A 22,617-nucleotide genomic window follows, 5' to 3' on the forward strand; every position below is an offset into this window, starting at 1 on the left:
CCGATCAGAGAGGTATGAAGGCTACAGAACGAATGACATGGGTGTAGGCATGCAGTACGTAACATATTACGGTAGGATAAGGATAAAAAAAAAAAAAAGGCGCTTTTTCGTTGCGATTGTGGGCCCTCGGCCATCTTGTTCGCAGCACGTGTGATATGTGGGAAAGCCCACTTGCGGAATTTCACACGAGGTGAAGCCAAACGGCGCAGAACTGCGAACGGTCCATGTGAGATAAATGACTATGAAGAAAGGGAACAGGACCCTTGTATATTCTTTTCCTGGAACATTAAACTTAATCGCCAGAAAATCTGCCCACATAATGTGGTTTTTCCACGATCGAATTTATGAAAGCCAGAGCGGTATACGATCGCGGGTGAGTATTCGTGAATTTTCGAATATTTGGAAATTCTCGTATGAATATCAAACATATTCAATTCGTATTCAAAATTTCGGATATTCACACACGCCTAATTTATAACAGCACTGACAAGTTTTTGCCGACTGCATTCTCTCCGCAAATTCCGCATTCACACGTATGATGCTGGTATTCTGCTTAGTGGTCAAGGCGCTGGCTATTCAGCTGAAGTCCTGGCCGCAGAAGCCGCGTTGTGATCGAGGTGAAACGCAAAAGGTGCCCGTGTGCTGTGCGATGTCAGTGCACATGGGTCTAAATTAATCCACAGCCCTCCTCTACAGCGTCCCTCATAGCCCACGTGTCGCTTTGGGATATTAAACCCCACAATTTACTAACTTTTTTGTTTTAAAAGTGCATATTATTTTTAAGAAGTCGTGAGGATGACTAATTGAAGTTGATCTTGTGGCGTAAAAAAATTGCAGGTTTCTGGGTGGCTGGTGGCAGGCGCCTGAGGTGAAGTATCCCTACTAAAAATCTATTAAACTTCTTTTGATATTCTGGTTCATGCATGCACTATAATAAAGCTTTGTTCTCTCCAACACGAAAGTAGAATGAAAGTGCATGCGGTCCTTATGAATAAGACCCTGAGCTCAAGGCTGCAACAATGCCATTTGGATCAAATTTCAAGGTTCTTGCTTCCCAGCTAAAAACAGATAGCAAGTATGTCATGCAGTGGATGGTCTGTTACGCTCATGTTCCCCTTTTTGAACTTGTATGTCTTTTTTTTTGTAAGTTACTAGTGTAAATCTGTTCAGTTTTCTGCGCTGTATGAATTACTGGTTATTGCCTAGGTTATTGCTCTCTTTGCAGAGCTGCTTTGAGTAATATGATCACCATCTGTTAAATCTGATGCATGTAATGCCCACATGCAAAGGTCTCAACCAGATACTGCCAGTATTACAAATAAATAAATAAAAAAAGATAGCAAGGAATCACTGTATGAAAAAAAAAAAAAGAAGTTGAACCACTGACATTAAAACCTCTAATGCCCAATTTGTGTGGTTCGGCAACAAAATGGTTCTTACATAGGAGCCGCCATAAGTCTCTCTTCCTGGCCCAACTAGGCAGCGCTCACATGAACAAAACCTCGTGATCACTGAATACTTCCCCCACTCACAGTGCCATCTCCATTGCAATGCGTCTCCCGCACACAATAAGGGACATTCAGAATTCCGCACGTGCGCTTTTCCGCATAACAATGTTGCCCAAGACAAGAAGGCTAACCATGCGTTTCCAGCTGAAACAAAGCAAGAAAGAGTAGTTTTTTTGTTGGATTCTTCCAAAATACGTTTCTTACATTCCATCCACATCCTTAGCACCTATCCTGTAGCCCACGCAGTTTTTCTATAGAGAAGTAGGCCACCTTTGGCCTGTATGTATGAAGCATGTGGGAAAGCGCACTTGTGGAATTTTGAATATCCCCTAATATGTGGTCTATATAGCAAGACACACCATCCCACCCTTTCTCTTGTGCCTCGGAGAAAACACACACAAAAAAGACGGAAATGCTCACTGAAAACTGTGGAAGGCACGTGGAACATTCTGGAATGTGCGCACTGACTGACGCACGGTGTGGGCTGCCAGAGCCCACTCCCGCCTGACCTCCTGGCTCTTCAAGTAGGTGCGGTTGTCTGACAGACGAGTGGTGCAACCATGCAGCTGTTCCAGCCATGCTGGCTGCTGCTCCTTGCCAGAGTCATCCGAGGTGTCTATGAGGTAGAGCATCACATCCCCAGATTCCTGCACGCCAAAAGTCCGACCGAAAAAGGCAAGGGGCTGGGTATGACTCAACCCTCCTATGTATGGTCTTGACAGATAAATAAAGTCTTAAGGTGAATAAATGTTAGGGTTTCAAGCAGAAAGTTTTTTGCACTAAGCTGTTGAATAAACCTGTATGACAGCTTACTTCCCTGCTTTGTTAGGACTAAATGAAATTTCAAGCAACTAAGGCACATCCATTATTCAGCTTGCCAGCACAGTTAACACTGTCATCATTCCCTTACCCTGTTTCTTTTCTTGTACTTCTGACGACTTCCCTCTAATACTGGAAAGACAATGTGCTAGGGAGAGCAAGCCTAAGCAAGGTTGAAAACTTGACTGCCAAGATTAGACAGAAGCCTCTAAAAACATTACTACAAAACTGTAAAAGCACCGTGTCACTACTTCTCTTTCTACAGTTTTAAATGTGCTGATCTGACACCAAGTACAAGTTTGTTTATCGTTGGTTCAAATGGCCAGCATATATAATTCAAGATGAACTGCAAACCAAAGCCTAAGATTCTTCTATATAGCTTTCCTTTATAGCTATATGGCTGTGCTTAGATGGACACTAACGAGTAATTACTCTCATTACAAATCTAATCTACATTGGGGGTTACCCCAAAACACTGGACTATCGACATAAACAGGAGGCACCACAAAACAAAGAAGTGGCATTACTAAACTCAAGGCCTAGTGCACCTTGTGCTTTATACTTTGTGAGTGCAGCATAGGTATCACATAGCTTGAAAAGATTGATAAAATGCATTCTGTTCAAAATGTCAGTTCACACTGGCCACAGTCAAGACACACAACATCCTGATAATCTACTACGTTGTTTCATACGGATAAAACAAGCTGGTCAAAAGGTTCCAGCACTCAGCTAGAGAGTGTGTGCTTGGGGTGTAAATTTCAGCCCCACAAAGGTTCAGCAGTGTTGGCGAGATTACCTTCCATTCCTTTGGTTTAGGGCGAGAAATGATGCTCAGCCAGTGCTTCTATGCACACAGATAAGCCAGCACTGCCAACCTTTGAGTGGAGGCATGAGTGAAACATAACTAGAAGAGCAGCAGACACTGTGAGGCATGGTAGCTTCTTGACAAGTCATAAGCATTGCTGCTCACAGTAAATCCAGGGAAGAGAAAGCTGCCACACATAAGGGGGCAGAGGGTCTTACATGGATTGGATTACAAAAATTTTATTTCCAACAGTTTGAGGGGCTTTAAGGCCCTTGCCTAAACGACGGCCAGAAGATCTTGGCTCCTGGCCCAAAAAATTTTTATTAATGAAGTCATATTAACGAAATCTTCAAGGAATAGGTACTTTTTTGTGACGATTCCAAATATGCCCTTTAATTTTATGTAAAACAAGTCCTTGCACAATTATGTAATATATTATTTAACTTCATGCCACAAGATTTCAAGAAGTTTTGCTGCCGGGAACTCTGTAATATGCATGTCATTGGTTTCTCCAGACATCAAGGTAAGAATAAGGCTTAAATTATCATCCTACCTATCACATCAGTTGAGCTATATGGTTCTGAAGTTGCAACTTCAGAAATGGGAAGAAAATTTTGTACTCCTGTTCTGAAGTGACAACTTCAAAACATTATAGCTCAACTTCTATGACAGACAGGATGATAATTTTACTCTTATTGCATACCTTGATATCAAGAGAAACCAATGGCACGCATATTACAGAATTCTCAGCAGCAAAATTTCTTGAAAGCTGTCGTCAAAAAGTTACATATTACATAAGCGCACGTGGACTTGTTTTACATAAAATTAAATGACATATTTGGAATCAGCATGCAAAAATATATGTTCTCTGAAGATTTGATAGTTGTGACTGAAACAGAAATACAAAAGTAAAACTTTTAATACAATTGCTTTAAAGGACTCTCTTCCCCCCCATAAGCAGTCAGATGAGCACCCCATGATCATGAACTAAAAGTGCCAAGCGCGGTTTCAGCAGCAGGATGCTCGACTTCTAGGAAGTAGAGTGATGCAACTCAGGTGGAGCTAACACATCCTGGAAACTTTGTCTCCAGTAGTACACATTAGTTCGATACAAGGCAAATTCTATAAGCTTTTCCATTTTAGTGCCACAGGTATTCTAAAATAACACCGCCCCATGCTGCAAATGTAGTGTTCCAGGCTGTCAATGTACTTATCAGTTGTACTTAGGCAACTTCACAGCAGCCTCGTAGCATTGTAGGTTGACGATTTGCTCAGAAATTTACACACAAGTGGATGTTCAAAGAGCCTGCTTTAGTTGGAGCTGGAAGTACCAGGTGATTTTTTAAACTGTTTTTTTTTCTCACTATAACAATGCTCAATGAACAGATGTTAAAAAATTGTATGCAAACAACAGAAAGCATGAAGGTAAGCTTGAATAAAGGCAGGTTTTCTTTAATACCTGAAAACTTTGTGAAACAAGCAAGGAGGCTTATCTGGAGATGAGTACATCACTGCGCATTAGCATTACTTCAATGCGTGTGCTCAGAATGTGGCAGATATCACCTGCCTCACATGTGGCAAAAAATGCATTAATAAAAAGCTTTACAAACTTAACTGAAGCACGAAAGTGACCATCTCTGCGAACCTAGGTATCCCTTTTAAAGAATACAAGATGTACACTTTTGTTTACATAAGGCTGTGTTCTGCATGTTGTAAGACACACCAGTGGGAACAATCTTCGAAGCAGAATAAAATGTTGCCATCACTGCCAATGGAATAACTGGCTATTTTATCTTGAGCACATGCTCAACATCCGTCATGATGTTAGCCTCCTGACACATAATAAGCATGTTAATTATTTTAGACTACAATACTTACACAAAGACAGTTACCAAAAATCAAACAGTCATTAGTCCGTAAACTTCTGAGCACTTTGCACTCGACCATAGATTATGCTACATTCTCTCGTCCAATAGTATGTTTCTGACTTAATTCAGAGATGGAAACCTTTCATGCATCTGAGTTCACTCATCTGAAATAAATTATCACCTCTTTGTTTTTCTCTTTTAAGCGTTTCAGAGCACAGACAGTATATGATGATTAGATCCAGTGTCCTCATTGAAACACAGGAATTTCTGTAGCTAAAGAGAGTTAAAAAATGTTCTGTATGTGTACACTCATGCACTTTCCCAGCCCTTTGATCTCTGGCAGCAGTGAGGAGACAAGACAACGAGGTTTCACCCACCTGTAACCGTGCACAGTGATCTTTTATGTACTGGATGTCTGCAATTTTCCCGCTTTCAGTGAGCAGCAACTGGTCGCCAGTGTGCACCCCAGTGGCACGTTCAAGGGCTTGTGACAAGAAATCTGTGCTCAAGGCGTCACTTTCGAATGAAGCCGACACAACTGCCATATTTGTAATGCAGAAGACATGTAGTGTCTGAAAAAAGGCAATAACTGCAAGTTCACAAACAACTTTAAAAGCCTAGCTTCTTTGTGCTAAGCAGATATTCAGACATGGCACATTTAAAGTAAAGGAAAAACCATTATTTGTTGTTATTATTCAGCTCTCACACTAGCTTTGGGTCCCAAAACAGAACAAAAAATATAACGAAATAAGACAATCACAAAAAATTTGATAGCACCCACTATATAAAATACTTTACCACTGTATGAATTGTCTATAGACCAACATCGTGTTTACAACATGGGTGGTGCTCACAGTCAGCGGAGGTGGCTGGGGTTATCGTTTGCACCATTGTCTGCTACTGTGTGCGGTAAACTTATCAGGCTGTTTGAGGACTGTCTTCCATGCAGTGCTAGCTAAGCTGCCTAGACTGAATGACATAGTGGCATGTCAGACTACACGAGAGGCTTATGCGATTCGGAGAAACCCTCAGCTGACTGAGTGCCTAGACGCTGAGGTAGGTATGTTCAACAAATGAAGTTTATTCTTTCTTTCAGTAGCACAACACATTTATCATAGTGTTCAAAAAAATACCAGCTCTGAAATGACAAATACTTTTTCATACTCTTTGTAAAAGTACTCGACAGTGGTTAACGAACGGCCGCCTTCACAGGTGCCAATGCAATATGAGAAGATTATTTTAGAAAATTTTGCTTACATCTGTTTCTATGCGCCGTGCTCCTGCCTAGTACCCCCGTCTGGGAGTAACTCTGGCATGCACATATTGTGGTGTTTTAAAAATACATTGGCTTTGAAACGAAGTTCCCCACTTGAATATTCTGTTCTGAGGTGCACTTGGTCATTGTTAATGAAAGAATGACCTCATAGGTGCACTGTGAAATCAGAAAACTTGAAAAAGTTTGTTTACATGCATTCCTATGGGGCCACACCACAGCTGTTAGCTCCCCCCCTCTCCCCACAGCCTACCCGCAACAGCAGTGCCACCACATCTTGCGTCACAGATTGGTGTTGGTCTATATGTTACCTTTTACCTGTGCACTTCAGATCTGTTTCATCCTTGTGTCATTTATACACAGGTGAACCTAATTTCCACTCCCTCCACATGAAACCAATGCTTGCACACCCGCTGAAATAACATACTTAAACTTAATAAAGTGCAACTGGCAGTTAATTCCACCAAGATGAGTCGATCTGAATAACACCGCCCCTTATTATTAGCATTTACTGCCTCTTGCAAGAAACCTAACAGCATAAACTCAGTACTAACGATCACTAGCCACTTGGTCAGTGTGTACAGTTACATTGTGGGATGCCCCAAGTGAGAAATAACATAAATAATGGCAAAAAGTTACTGTTTACATCTGCCTCAAATGAGACAGAAATAAGTAAACGGATGCTGGGACCAGATTCATTTGTCATGGCACCAAGGTCACTCACTATAAACATTGTGAAACTGTGAAGGCGCAGAAAGCTCTAGGATAGCTTGAAAATATGCACACTTCAAGCTGACACTATGTTCCTAGCTACGAAGCACGTTATCTCCTAATCTAAAATGCCTCTCTGAAGCTGGAACTCTTCTTTACTTGATTAATTTTCAAAGAACTAGCAGATGAGCTCACAACATTAGACTGAAAACCGAGTGACCCCAATACTACACACGCACTAAAACCTCTCTGCTGCTTTGATAAAGGTGGGAATATTTTCACTTCTTATGTATGCAGGGTGAAGCCAATGGCCATATTAAGCTTCAAAACAATGCTGCTCTCTGCTGACATCTAGGACTAGATTAACTGACATTTGAAACCATAAAATATGTTTTTGAGTGGCAAAACAGTGGGCTAGCGCTACTGTAAATGTTTGATGCAACAGTCAGTGCAACAGGACCTTTCCTTATTGTTCATCTAGCAGTAAGATGCATTTCAGCATGCATAAAAAGTGGTGTCTACCTTTTTCGAAGCACTCATTTGTACCACACCTGGAACACTTCCTTTTTTCTTGCTTCCTTCCAACTCTCCAGCTAATGCTAATCTAGCTATGCATTTATTTCCAGCATTATGTGGTCATAATGCTATAATTCTCTGCATTAACATTAGGCAACAGTTCTATGCTCCTGGGCTTTTTTGGGATGTGTACTGCTGATTTCAATTGCCTTTAATTTTGTTGTTTTGTACAGGTTCATCAAAGCAAAAAAAAAAATATAGTTTAACTTGAAATGAGGCTTTAGTATTAGCTGGACACTGGATACAGCGAATCATTTGTATGATAAAGTGAACACCAAGAAACCACATGCAACATGGCACTAAACACTGTTCCCATGAGTGCCTAAACACAACCAGGAAAAAAAATAGAGAGAGAGAGAGAGAGAGAGAGAGAGAGAGAGAGGAAACACACCGGTCGCGCAAGCAGCCTTTGAAGCATTTCAAATATTGTTAAACCACCACGGCGACTCCTTTTTTCTGGCTGTGACTCAAGTAAAACTTGAAGCCACTCTTCAAGATCCTCTTTGAAAATACTGTGCAGAGAAGACAACAAAATGCAGGAATGAACACCAAGACAACAGTAATTCAACAGAAACTGTAATGCTTTCAAAAAGTAATGCTTCTCCATGACTTGATCTGAGCACCACAGAACTGGCATACTGCCCACTGCCTTGGAAAGCAGGTTCACTGGTGTAGACAAAAACTATGTACCTTTGCTTGTGTTCTACACTGTCTTCAACAGCAGCTGTAAACTGCAAATAGCTATTGCTCAACTGAACAAGCAGAAGGCTTTGTAGTGCCCCAGCATAGTGGAGACTTAGCCCCCCAGAATAGTGGAGATTTAGCCATGTTTAATTATGCACTACTCACAATTACAAACAGCAAAAAAAATTCAATAAACATGGCGACTAACAATTACCATTCAAGCAAATGATGATGGCTGCTTCAGTTTCTTTGAAAAGATCAAAACATCAAAGTTTTGAAATAGAGGTCTTAACCACTTTGGGGACCCCCAGTTGAGAACCCCAAGTTCATGGTGCCAAATAAAATGGTAGCACCAATGAAAGTGTAAGCCACTTACATTTTTACCAGCACTCATGCAGTGTGTTTATGTTCAGAGAAAAATGAATGCTGCATGAGTTTTCATTTTTACTGACTTTACCTTACACAAAAGTTTTCAGTGATAAAATACATCTCTTTGTAACAGAGTAACTCTATTTTCAGATAGAAAATTAAATAGAACACTAATGATCTCTGTTCTATGGAACGATTTTTAGACAGAAAATTAAATAGAACAATAATGATCTCTGTTTTATGAAACAAAAGGGAACAAAAAGCCTTTGACAGCCGTAACTGCAATAAGCTGACTGCAGTGCTTCAACAAGCTCCTGCCATTACTACAGATGACTGCCTAAAAAAAAAAAAAACCCAAAGTACTGTTGTTTGTTCTGCACTATCTATATTTTCACAGCACTTAGAGCACCCTTGTCTGCTACTCAATGAAACTTACCTCGTCAAGCAAGTTTCTGCAGGCAGAGTCTTCCAGTAGACTCGCTCTCCAGTGACTGCTATGTCGCCCCGTATATCACCACTCTTCTTATTGTGTACCAGAGGAATCCTGCAGAGAATTAACACAGGTAAGCATGTAAGCCAGTCACTCAGACATGCAGCAATACCCTGTTGGATGCCTGCACATAGTACAAGCACCAGCTAAACAATATATACTGTGACAGTGTGAAATGTAACATGCACGCATGCCCATTCACACACACACAACCTCACCCACAAACCCACTCACTCACACCCCCAGATCTGCAGGTGGCAACCTCTGCACCTACCACTGTGCAGGTGAGGCAGTAGGAGAGAATGGGCGTTGTCCTGTGATGACCTCATAGGCGAGAATTCCCAGGCTCCAGAGGTCCACAGCCCTAGTGTACGGCTTCTTCTCAAAGAGCTCAGGTGCCTGGTAAAATAGAGCAAGTTTTCCAGTTTAACAGAGTACACTGGTGTCAGTTGGTCATACATAATCTGAACGAACAAACATAGCGTTTAAACAGGACACAGAAAGATGAGGACAGGACGGGGCTACAACTTACAACTGAATGAAATTGATAAACGAAAGACACCTCCCTTCTCGAGCAAAGACACGCATGCGCAAACTTGAAAGAATGACAAAACTGTGATAATCTAGAAAAACCCGGTAAAAGAAAAAGAGACGAAAAGGCGTGGAATAGCCACCGGTCATGAAGACTGTTTACAAACATTCTGTCCTGTTTTTTTATTGTTTTTGTGTCCTGTTTAAACGCTACGTTTGTTCGTTCAGATCAAGTTTTCCAGCACAAGCTCAGCTAATAAGGAAGCTTCACCATCACTTAGGCTAAAGTTTCTAGGCTATGCAGGGGCACCTGCCTCTTGATACAGGTAAACTGCAGAAATGCCAACCTGCTGACAGTAAATATCAGTGAATATTGAGAAAAAAAACAGCACAGGAACAGGGACACAAGAAAAGAAGACGACGGGACAGGCGCTGAATATCAGTGAATATCAGTGAACCATGACACTACTGATGCTGAGCCCTCATGAATGCGACTGGCGGCAAATTTTGTTGCTACTAGTACTATTGGCTTGCACAAGTGAAAGACAATGAATCTAGGAACTAATGGTAACAATCATAAGTGCACTATTCAAGACTAAAAAATTATGCTGCACCCATGAATTAGAAGTCTTTTCTTAGCACACCTTTCACAAAGTTTTGAGTTTTTGATGCGAGTACTTGCACAATGCACCAGTAGGTGTGAAAGTCTTGCAAGGCCAGATCTGTTCTGCAGTTAGAGATCACACACACTGGTTCTTAAAATACTCCAAGAAGAAGCGTGAAAAGAACCAGTTTTTCGAAAACAATCCTAATGCGAGTTCTATAAAAGCCAAGCTTCTTCTAATATAAAAAGCCCTCTGATCAAGTGCTGTCAGTTCTGTTAACACAACACTTTTTTTTTATGCCACAGACCATCATGGCTGAAGATAAAAATACCAGTAGAGATTTCTGAACACGTATCAACAGTATCACCTACGAGACACTCATGGGGCCTTTACAGGCAGCATTAGTGTCTTGTAGGTGATATATGTCATATGTGCAGGGAGCCTATAGATAGGATACCCATCATACCATATTTACTCGTGTATGGGTCAATCTGTTCTATTAAAAATTGCGCTCTTCAAACACGATGACCGACCGACCAATATGCAAATTCCAGCATGTGAAAAAACAAAGGTATGAACACAGAAAAGGAAACTAGAATATGTCAAAGATGCTACTACGGAAAGACCTGCATTTTCACCTTAGAGCCTTTACAGACTGCAGCAGTTGGTAACACTGCCACAGCAGAGAGATTTCACATGCCCCTCTTTTTTTTTCAAGACAGCCCCGCAAAAGATTTTCAGATAAGGGCAATACAAAGATAAGAATGGAGCCCCACTGCACCACCACCGAGTTTGCCGCACACTTTAGAAGCCCCGTTGTAAAGACTAAACCTTTCCCACTCGCTCAGCTAGGCGGTGAGTCATGCCTCTCGATCATAGGATCATGGAAATAACTCACCAGCATTTAAGTCAGCCACCTATTATGTACGAGGTGCCAAAAAACTGAGTGACAGCACGCGACTTCAGTGCAGCTGAAAACTAGTGCATCATATACTGGGGAAAGCAGCAGCAGCACCTCTGCGATGATCAGTTTCTCATGGCACCACCGCAAGTCTAGCACATAGTGCACTGTGCCAGCTGGCTTATTTGCACAAGCTGAAGAGCTTCCGGCAGTCAATGAATACAATATTCTCTCCCTCTCTTTTTTACTTTCCCAGATACTGATGCAAGAGGGTTGACCTATACAATGTCTCGATCAATATGCGATTAAATACGGTAGCTCTGAGTGAAGTGTCCACAAAATTTAAAAAGTAAAAAGGTACTTCCTGAGGAGGTGAAAGCAAGGAATATTCTAAGCAGTATACTTGCAAAAGCAGCCTTCCTTTTCAGTTCCAACTTGCGAATTATGGTTGACTACATCGTTAACCATCACTTTAAAAATGAACGTTTCATTTACTTTTATATGAATCTCTTGGACATCAAACTAGGTTCTTTGCACCATGGACCATTCAGCATATGTATGTTTACTTTTTTTAACACTGGAAAGAGAGTACATAATAGAAAGAAACCTGAATGACTACAAGCTTGCTGATCCAGCAGTGTTGGTGCGATGACCATCCATTCCTTTGGTTCAGGGTGAGAAATGATACTCAGCTTTCAAAAAAAAAAAAAAAAAAAAAGGTTACGTTCTTCATGAACAAACATAATCAGCTCAAGCCAGATAATTAAATATATGTGTTCAATAGATCCCACCAAAAGGCCCTAATTTGGTGTCAAAGCAGCTGCTCTGCAGTCAAATTAAAGGACTACTGAACAAACATACAGTGCTATTATTCTGCCATCAACAAGATTAGTAGAATTCAGTAGCCCAAATAGATAACAATGCAACACACCTATGGCTTCTCACGTATGAGGAGACAGACCAACCATTACACTAGGATGACAGAAATGCACTCACCAAATACTGCAGGGTTCCAACAAATGAGTTGCACAAGCTACTCTGGTCAAACTCCTTTGCATAGCCAAGGTCAATGATCTTGTACACAGTCTGGCAGAAGAATCAATCAAGCAGAACAGTTGAAAGCCGAGCTGGTTGGTACACGTTTAAAGAAGGAACCAGTAGAAAAAAAGAAAACAAGACTAAAGAACTTAAGGCAGGCACACACCACAAGACTGTGCGTGCATCCATTTTGGTCCTTTGCCTTTTTTTCCCCCAACTGGTTCCTCATAAAACATTAAAGCTGCCGTTTTCTTCATACACACACAGAATTATTAAAAAAAAAAAAAGACTATGTTGAAGGCAGCCTAAATACAGAATACACCTGCATGTGTATAATGTAACCATGAACATAAATAAAGACAATGAAAAAAATTGTGTGATAATGCAGGCCTCTATGCCCCTCATTGTAGCCATCTGCAGTGGTCAACTTCTTACTACCCACAGTTGGGCACTGCAGCTAAACAAAAAAAAACAATCCAGCCCATTTTCACCCTCTTGGCACCATTGAGCTATCCTTTGCAGCTACCGTTTCTATTCTTTTGCTGTGTTAAGCAGTGCCTTCCATTGCTGCTTTCAAGGCCTTTTTTTTTTTTTTTTGCACATATGTTCAAAGGTTCACAAGGCTTTGCATGATTCGGTATTGTGTAAGTGGACTTTCCCGCACACCTAGAATGCCACAGCAAAAGAGGCCAAGCTGTCGTTTAAGGGTGTTAGAATGATGTCTGGCTTATCAGAGTTGTCAGTAATTTCACATGCAGACACAGAAACCTTAAAAGAAATGCCTGGCTACAATGAGGAAGGCAGAATGTTTACCTTTCCATCAACATCCTTGAGAACTATGTTTTCAGGCTTCAGGTCCCTGTGAATGACATGGTTGCTATGCAGGTACTGTAGTCCCGATGTGACATCGCTTAGCACACGGCGCACATCTTTTTCAAGAAGGCCACAGCAGTTCTCAGGTCGCTGCAGCACCTGCCAGTAAAAGAGGTAAAAATGGATAGCCCAATTTTTTTCCTGAACTCATTTTTCAAAATTGTCCAGATGCACATGTATATATTTACACATGCTTCTGTAATGCTATGTTATTTACGCTTTCTTTCAACTAAATGCACGTTAAGGAGACGTTGACATCCTTCTTCAAAGTCATTTACTCCTTTTGCACTGTAATAAAGCCGCACCAGACAAAAAAGTATGGTTTTGATCATATTACTTGTGACAACTCATTACACAGCAGTTCACCCACTGCACATATGGGAATGTGAATTTAGGTGGCCCAAAAAGAAAGGAAGACCATGGTCGCAGTTATCAAGAAGTTATGTAAGCATCAAAAAGCCCTGTTACAGGGTCACAGGAATGATTAAGAAGCTGCGAAAAGACTCTGCAAGTAAATTTACAAATTATGCATATGTGGAATCAACTAGGTGCTTAAATAACAAAACGATAAATGCTGCAAATCTGTTCCACTTAGTCAGAATGACTGAGGATCAATACATGAAGGTTTTACTATTATGAGCAACAAGATGACCCCAACTTTACTTGCACTGTTCTTGTACTTTTGTACAAGCTACAAAGGATGAATGAACAAAATGCTGGCCATAGATGCTACTACATAGCTTCAAGAAAGTAAATACAGGAAATTAAATTTTTGTAGTTCACCTTAGTTTCTGGTTTGGTTTGGTTTATGGGGCTTAACGTCCCAAAGAGACTCAGGCTATGAGGGATGCCGTAGTGAAGGGCTCCGGAAATTTCAACCACCTGGGGTTCTTTAATGTGCACTGACATTGCACAGAACACGGGCCTCTAGAACTTCGCCTCCATCAAAATTCAACCTTAGTTTCTGAAACTTTAGCAAAGCATCTACCCTATCTACCCTCTCTTTTGACACAGCCCAGTCAAAGCACCTTCTCTCAGCACGGGGCAAAAAAGCCTGCGCTGTCACTTGCTTTACGCTTCCCAGTGCACACTCACAACTCACAGAAGTCCGTTTGCTATACCAAGCTCAGTAACCCCTTCTTAAATAAGTTAAGGGTAGAAAGAAACAGTAACAAGGACACTGAAAATGAAAAGATATATTTGACATCATATATTACCAAGGTGCATTAAAACAGGAAAAGAATAGGAGCCTTTTTGGCAAACCTTTTTGCTTATTATATTCGACGCCGTCAGATGGTCACCGTCCTGTGAATCACACATTCTTACAAATCAGACTTTACAATTAATGTGAAATTACTACAGCCTTTAACCTTTTAATTGCCAATGTTCCAAAATTGGAACATAAACTAAATTTTTTATTTCCTTTCAAAATTTTTTTTATACTGTATGAATATTGTAGAAAACATCGAAACTACTACATTTATTATCGACTTATTAGAAGACTTTGAATTAAACCTGGTAAACAGGCATATCTGGGCCTTATCACACCTGAGTGTTTGAGGAGTCCTTTCACAGGACAAAAAAAAATGTTGAAATGAACAAAACAGAACAAAAGTAATGACTAACAGTTGGCGATTTCATGAAAGAAAAATAAAGAACTAAAGCCTGAGCGTCTTTTACTGGCAGTGAGTTTTAAACAAATGTTCCCATTTTGGAACATTGGCATTTGAGTGCATTTGGATTTAGTTCAGCCACAGCTGCTGTGATCTGCCAACTCCTGTCCACACGTGCACACCATAAATTCAAACAGCTTTCAAAATGGCCTTTCAATGACAGCTTGCCTTGCGGAGGTTCCCACCACTGCAGTACTCCATTGCGAGAAACGGCAAGGGCGAGGCAAGCGCTTGCAATGGTTCAGGTGCTGGAAGTCCCTTGACAACGTTTGGATGGTCCAACTTCTTGAGGATTTCAATTTCTTGAACCCAGCGTTGCTGCAGTTTGTCTGTCATCTCAGCCGTGCTTCGCAGGCACTTCTTCAGTGCTATTGTTTCCTGGGTATTCTAGAAATAAGACGAAATCCCATTAAAAAAAAATTGGATGGTCTTGTGTATACAGACCACGCATTGCTTTATTTGTTGCTCAGTAGTCCGAATGATGCTCGAGGAAATGGGCAGCCACAAAAAGCAGTAATCTAGCTGTATTTGGCTTGGTTTGGTTTATGGGGTTTAACGTACAAAAGCGACTAAGGTTATGAGGGATGCCGTAGTGGAGGGCTCCGTATAATTTTGACCACCTGGGGATCTTTAACAAGACTGACATTGCACAGTACACGAGCCTCTAGCATTTCGCATCCAACGAAATGCGACTGCCACGGCCGAGATCAAACCCGCGTCTTTCGGGTCAGCAGCCGAGCACCACAACCACTGAGCCACCGCGGCGGGTTATTGCTGTATTTGGCAACTACATTGGCCAAGTTTCTTTCAGTAAAAGAAGGAAATCTGAATACACAGGGTAATTTTTTTAACAGTTTACAGATTTCTATTTTAAAACCTGCCATTAATATATGTCGGTGCGACCTGTGCAGGTGGACTGTACAGCAAGGTGGACATTATGTACATTATAGAGTTCAGTAATCAGATGAACTAAAATTAACCAATGAACTTGTTTATTCTTGATTTTAGGGGGCAAGATTATAATACGAAAAGGAAGGTTGTCAACGTTGACAGCCAGCTTGGTTTTTTAAATTTCCTCTACCAGCAATGTGGTTTAAAATATCAAATGTTAAAAATACGCATCTGAAAGCTCGCTGAGTTCGCTTTTCTGCATTGCGCACTCATAACATGATCTCACTTGCATTTTTAATGCCGCAAATACAGACGCAGTTTGTGCATTTTGTCACATAGAAGCAGTTAACATGATTTTCGCGACAATACTGCTCGCAGCGACACCATTTTATATATATGCAACACGGGAAAGCCAACTCAATTAGCTTTAAAATGTGTAATTTTGACGGTCAATTTTTTTTGAACCACATTGCTGACAGAGAAAATTAAAAAAACTGGACTCACCTTCGCTGTTGACAGCCCTAAATTTGACAATATAATGTTGCCCCTCAAGTCAAAAATAAAAAAGTTGATTATTTCATTGTAGTTAATTAAACGTCTACCTACTGAGCTCTATCCCATACATAATGTCCACCTGACTGTACAATCCATCCGCACAGACCACACCAACTTATCTTTCACAGTTTGTAAAACAAAAATCTTTAAATGGTAAAAAAAATCGTCCGTACATGTTACGCCCTAGTGTGTCTAGCAGAGCCTTTATTGACCAGACAGAATGTTGTTTCTCCTTCCAAAATAACGGCAAGAAAAAGTTACCTAAACGTAATTAAAGCAGAAAAATTACGGAAGTGAACTTTGAGCGGCAAATAATGTTTGCACCATACCTCAATTCTCTTCATATTTTAACGTGTCATTAGCGATAACGAAGTAACTGTCCAGATCGGCGCTCTGGGCAGGCACATACTATCATATTGCAGGAGACGAGACTGCACAGACTTCAAAGCAGCAGCGTACCTATTTCGATCATGAATGCAGCTTACTGAATAGTTGCCCCTTCACACTTTGATTGCCCCTAGTTGCGAATAAGCTGCACCTGAACAACGAGATATCAAGACTATGATTCACACTGACAACAGTCAGATATCGAGGCTATGAATCAGTTTCGTGAAAGCAGCTGCGATGTCAACAAAAAACAGTCGCAAATCGCATGGTCTCTTGGGCGTCTCAACTTAACTGAGACACAAGGAAGTGAATGCACCTCAATAAGCTCACAAATGCCCGTCAAGTCGTGTACGGTAGAACTTGCCGTGTTGTGCCATAGCGTTATGGAGCCGAAGGTGCCTCGGTCCAGCACCTTGCCTTCCCTCCAGCAACCGATGACTACATTGTCCTCTTCTGTGGGCTTCCCCATAGTAAATATCTTGCTCTGCAAGCAGCTGTCAGCATCTGCAAAATCGCAGGGTTGCTACTGACGGAAAGGCGATGTGACAGTTGCCTGAAAACGACTGCCCTACGTCTCCGTCGCGGAACACGTTATCTCTCGTGGATACACTTCATTTTTCCCCCCCCCGCAGGCTTTGGTTTGCTTAAGAGCGGACGTTTGGATAAAATACAAAGATAACCTGTCCTTAAAGAAGACCCGTGCTACCCATGCGCAGCACTGCCGTTCATGTTACAACTCAAAGCCAGAAAGTGACAGCCCAACAAAAGAAAAATCGAAACAAGTAATGCTGCCCACCACACTATGACAGAACATTAGTGATCAGTCAGACAAAGAGGAGTTCGCGAATCTATGAGTATCAGGCCCATACATCCCCCAAAAAGCGGCTAACAAACCTTCGAACAACATACCTGCACCTACCTGCAAAAGGATGCGAGTGCGACCAAGGCGACGCAGGACGGGAGGCACGGCACGGCGTTTTTGTCACGTGCACACAACTTCCGGATCTGTTTTTGGCTAGTCGCAAGGCTGCGCAAGCGGCGCAAGCCTGACGAAGAGCCAATTGTTGCATATTGTTGCAGTGGAGGAGTGAGCATAGGGCTCCAAGGTATAGTGAACTAGAATACTATCCTCTAAGGGGACGAAGGGCTGTTTTGGGAGCAGTGTGAAACTTGAGTGAGCCGACTGTACCACTGAACTACGCCACTACACGGTGCACGTCGAGGCTGTGCGCTGAACCAGCGAGCGCTGGACGCTGTCGAAAAGTGAAGAGGCCTGTCCTAGCTTTGTCATGAACCAAGGCGGACAGCTGGGCTGTGGTGCGGGTAAAGGTGGTGGAGCCGGAGGCAGCATACGCGAAGCCGGCGGTGCATTTGGTACAACGGGCGCTGCCAAAGAAGAAGCCTTCTTCAGGAAAAGGCAAGCCGAGCAGCTGGAACAAATGCGCAAGGCGCGGGAAGGTGCTCCGAGTTCAAGTGGCGCGCAGGCGCCTAGACCGGGCACTTGATTGCTCTCCGCCCCGGCCGCGTCATCTGCCTGCAGATGGGCTCAGAAAATTACTCGATGGATATTCAAACTTTTGTTTTGAGGCCTGACATGAAATAAAATGTGTCGGTACATGATATTAAGCGCCTAACTTGGCTTGCGCCACAGATTGCATGCTGCAAGGATTGCTATTCCAGTTGTAACTTGTAACACGATTTTATTTGCGAGCAGTAGAAGTTCTGAATCACCAGGTTGTGTTTTTCGCTGTCTTCTGTAAGCTGGCCACCACGGCCAATCGGAAACTGAAATAGAAATGCGTGACAATTAAATGCAGGCGCCTTGATACAAAAGTTTAATTTTTTGACAGGTGTACAGTTGAACCTCGTTGTAACGAAGTCGAAGGGGGCCCGCGATTTCTTTGTTGCAGCCGCTGCTTCGTTATAGCGGTACGACGCAACCTTGGCTGCAACTGGCGCGTGCCAGCGGGATTACCTGCCTTTGTGATAATTAGAACAACAAAGCTGGCGTGTAGTGAGCATTGCGGGAACCGTCAACACGCGCACCGACCGCCGATCGTCAAAAGCGACTTTATAGTTTCGTCGCCAGTACCTGTTTTGGTTGGCTTTTCCGCAAATCTCACGTGCATTCGGACCATAACGCTTCTCCGCATGACAAGAATGTCTTGTGGAAAATGCGTACGCCAGACCGAAGGCTTTGATGATGGCCGCTTTCGGGTCAACGGGAATTGTTTTACGCTTCGTCGCTTGACCCCGTGAAACCAGTGGGACCTTGATACTGTGAAACACACTAAGCGCGCTGCAGAACGGTTCTAGCCATGCAATCATGCTGCGAATACAAACTTATGAAACCAGAGAAGAAGGAAGGAATGTGTTTGGGCGTGTTGGTTCATCGTCACACAGAAAGCATAGAGCATTAAGTACAGAGGACGAGGCGAGGACAGGACAAGCGCGTGTCCTGTCCTCGCCTCGTCCTCTGTACTTAATGCTCTATGCTTTCTGCGTGATAGAGAAGCAGGCCGCGCTCGCAGTTGGCCTGGGTGCACAGCGAGGAGGTTGGAGCACAGGAAAACCTATTTTCCACATCTAATCAGTGCAGGAGTGTTGGCATCGTTACAAATTGACATGTTCAGCTCTAAATGACCAGTGGGGTTCAAATGAGTTCCGTTATTTATCGTTGTATGAAGAGAATCCGAAGAGAATCGCTATTCCTTCGTTATATCGATCATTTCATTATAAGCCGCTTCTCTGTTAACCATGTTCGACTGTAGTACTCCGCAGTTTAGGTGAAAGGCGTCGGAACATTCGGTTACTGTCCCTACACTCCTCGATGTCTGGTCGGGCACGGACGCCACAAACGAAGTGCCGAACAAATCAGCAAGACATCGGACCAACTTTACCGGCCGCGGTGGCTCAGCCGTCTTGGGGTTCGACAGATGAGCACGAGGTTACGGGGTCGTATTATTTTGATGCAGGCGGAACGCAAAAATTCCAGAGTTCTGTCAGCACCTCGTCTGTTCTCTCAAATACTGCATGCGCAGATGTCAGTGCACGGTAGAAAACATGTGATGACCGAAATTTAGAGCCCACTACCTACCAGGGCGAATCTTTCTCCCCTTCGTTCCTCCCATCACGGCGCGGTTCAGGTGTTACGACGTAGAGTGGGACCGTGCGGTGGTCCAGGGACCCAAGGGGGGTCTAAACACACTTGCCATGATAAAGTTTTTCTCTCTCTCTCTCACCGAGAGTGCGACAATTTTTTTTTTTTCATCAGGAACATCTATTATTGGTAGTAATTTTCAGACTTTTGATGGTGCGAGAGCACATCACTCGCACAGCACATCTACATTTTGCCGCCACCGAACTGAAATTTTTGCAGTTTATTCTTTCTAACGCGGCCAACAAGTACCGTCTTTGCCAAAAGCAACCAGGCTGCATGGCTTGCTTTTCAGTCGTACAGTGAAGAACTTATGCCACTCTTCTAGCTCTAAAGCTCTGTAAGGTAAGCGGAACCCCTTTCCTCGCCTTTCAAGAAATTTTCATATTCAGGGGATCGTAAGGGCTCCCCTGTACGACGAAGAAGCAAGCCATGCATGCACATATGCAAGACTGGTTATTTTTGGCAAAGGCGGTGTACGCAATGTCACGCGAATGCAAGCTTTGTCACGTCTGGCAGCATGGAGTTAAATTTTGAGAATAGCTATGGGTACTGATACGTATGAACAGCATATGAAAAATGCTCCTATGCGGCGTACTTTGTGACCTACCAGAAGTGGTTTGGGCTCGTTGGTTTTGTTGCATGGCTAAGGAGCAGCGCAAAAAGACGACGACGAACACAAAAGCTAACAGGACTGTCAGACAGACGCTCGTGGATGGTGACCAAGAAAGACCTTTTAATGTTCCGTCGCTAAATATATACATCCAGAACGGTCACATGACTTATGTGAGCATTGAGTGAGGGAAAGGAAGGCATAGCGCATATCTCAGTGCGTATCGGTGGGACGGCCGCGCGCATAGTGCTTATCAGGACGACTAACATCTTCACCTGTTTTACAAGCACTGCAGCATTAAGTCATTGATACCGAGCCTTTTCGGCGTTGGTACAATGCGCCCATATCGCGTCGTTGTTTGCACCGGTGTTGAAGTTGAATTTTCAGGTATGTTCACTTGGGTGTTGTTGGATGACTGTTCCGGCACGATGGTCTTGCGAAGCGAGTCAAGAAGTTCGTGCCCTCACGTCGTTTGTGCTTGTTTCTGTAAGCTGGCTGTCTTGTTGACGCTGGTCGACCTGTGCGGGGCTGGTTTCTTCGTCAGAGAGCAGCACCAGATGACGTCTGTTTAGGCGTATGTTCCCCCTTCAGTCTGGACCCAGTAGGACGTTTGTGTCGAAGACGGACGAAGGGCTTTGCCTCGGCGGCAACGGTCTCGCAGCCATACCTGGTTACCTGCAGACAAACTGGGAAGTGGTCTAGCAGCATGACGTCTGTCAAAATACAGCTTTTGTTTCTGTCGGCCCTTTAGTCTTGCTTTTTCCAAGAAGCGCAGACTACTCGAGGCTTTAGCGCGGATGGCATGCATGGCACTCTTGAGCGTAAGCGACGGCTCATAGCTGCGCTGGACTATAGCTGGTTGAGCCCGGCGAATTTTTTTATAATTCAGCAAGGCAATGTAGGGTTCTTGCGCTTTCTTCAGCCTTTTGAGAGTCCCTACCATGCGCTCAGCTTCCCCGTTAGCCTGCGGGTAACGAGGGCTCGTCGTAACATGCTGGAAGCCGTAGAATCTTGCAAACTCAATGAAAGCAAATGAGATGAACTTAACCATTGTCCGATGTCACCGTTTTCGGGAATCCGTGCCTGGCGAAGATTCTTTTCAGATGCTGGATGACCACCTCTGACGACGTTCCTCGATCCAGCAGGGCCAGCTCGGGATACCTGGAGTGATAATCGCGAACAACCAGATGACAGCTCCTTTCATATCGAATAAATCCACTCAGATTTTTTCCCCATGGAAGCTCCGTTGTATCAGAGGAGATCATCGGTTCAAAAAATTGGCTGTGGTGTAGCTCTTAAAATCTGGAGTGACGCGATAGCTACAGCTGGCCGAGTGGAACTCGCTGAGTCGAATTGCAAAGTCAGTCTTTGTTGAATAACACCATCTGTCGGGCTAGTTGGTTGCGATCCATATGTATAAGCAGCGCGAACACCACACAGTAAGAAGGAGGAGGATCAGCGCTCTTTACCTTCTTCCTGTGTGGTGTTCGCGCTGCTGTTACATACAGTCTGTGTTGTTGCCTTAGTGGCAGGGCATAGAGTTAATATGGCAGGGCACATACCCACGAAGGGGGATAGGTCAGGGTTCAGTGAGGAGAGCCAAAAGAAGGTAAATAGGAGCCAAACTAATGGTTTCGCTGGGCGTTCCTTCATCTTCGTCCCTGGACGTGGATTCAGAGTTACTGGTTAATTTCCTTTCCTCAAATTCATTTTCTTCATTACGGCCCCTCTTTCAGTTTCTTTTTTCACTCCCACTCCCCCCCCCCCCATTCCTCTACAAATGGATGACTGGAGTCCACTGCAGCCACGGGCATACGGCCGAGGTGAGACCACGCTCGACGAGGCGAAGTGGCATGGCGTAGTGAAGCTATCGCTTCAAAAATTGGGTGCGCTCCTGCGCACAGGTTGGGCAGCGGGCTATGGTCATTACGATTTCCTGGCTTATGCCTGGCCACTAGACCGATCCTTTAGCATGTGCGCGACAGCGGACGACGCCCTGATGTCGCTCGTGGACTCGTTGCAGCTTTTCTTTCCGCAGCGCTCGTGGAATTACTAGTCTGGAGTTCTCCAGAAGTAGCTTCCTGCACACCGTGATGTTGCCGCGATATGCCCAAAACTGTTGTAGAACTTGTGGTACCCGGCCCTTTTCAGGCCGACCGTGCACGCATGCTTCGAGCAAAGAGGCGCACTCTGGATCCTTTGACTGCTCTGAGCGTATGCGGTCTAGTATGTCATCCGAGAACGCATATCGGACAATTCTGTCCACGTATGCAGAGACGTCAGTTTCAGA

At 43.3% G+C, this 22,617-nt stretch overlaps 1 protein-coding gene across 3 annotated transcripts in view; it reads right to left on the bottom strand.

The window, feature by feature from the left end:
- LOC149353572 (inhibitor of nuclear factor kappa-B kinase subunit alpha-like) overlaps window positions 1-17,633 on the bottom strand; it is a 39,719-nt gene extending 22,086 nt beyond the window's left edge. Inside the window, exons 1-10 of one of the 3 annotated variants that reach the window (XM_089582669.1) lie at window positions 17,477-17,633; window positions 16,922-17,061; window positions 14,893-15,111; window positions 12,992-13,150; window positions 12,137-12,226; window positions 9,378-9,502; window positions 9,050-9,157; window positions 7,952-8,072; window positions 5,378-5,572; window positions 1,929-2,155 (exon numbers count right to left, since the gene is read on the bottom strand). In XM_089582669.1, the coding sequence (XP_089438795.1) occupies window positions 1,929-2,155; window positions 5,378-5,572; window positions 7,952-8,072; window positions 9,050-9,157; window positions 9,378-9,502; window positions 12,137-12,226; window positions 12,992-13,150; window positions 14,893-15,111; window positions 16,922-17,061; window positions 17,477-17,627 (1,535 nt within the window). In that variant the 5' untranslated portion in view covers window positions 17,628-17,633. Of the gene's footprint in view, window positions 1-1,928; window positions 2,156-5,377; window positions 5,573-7,951; window positions 8,073-9,049; window positions 9,158-9,377; window positions 9,503-12,136; window positions 12,227-12,991; window positions 13,151-14,892; window positions 15,112-16,873; window positions 17,062-17,466 lie in introns of all 3 variants that reach the window. The other 2 variants (XM_089582668.1, XM_089582670.1) reach the window with 2 other exon arrangements.
- Between the last annotated feature and the right edge of the window lie 4,984 nt (window positions 17,634-22,617).

Source organism: Amblyomma mixtum, chromosome 3, assembly GCF_055824585.1.
Source record: "Amblyomma mixtum isolate Tamu chromosome 3, ASM5582458v1, whole genome shotgun sequence".
In the NCBI taxonomy this organism is placed as follows: domain Eukaryota; kingdom Metazoa; phylum Arthropoda; class Arachnida; order Ixodida; family Ixodidae; genus Amblyomma; species Amblyomma mixtum.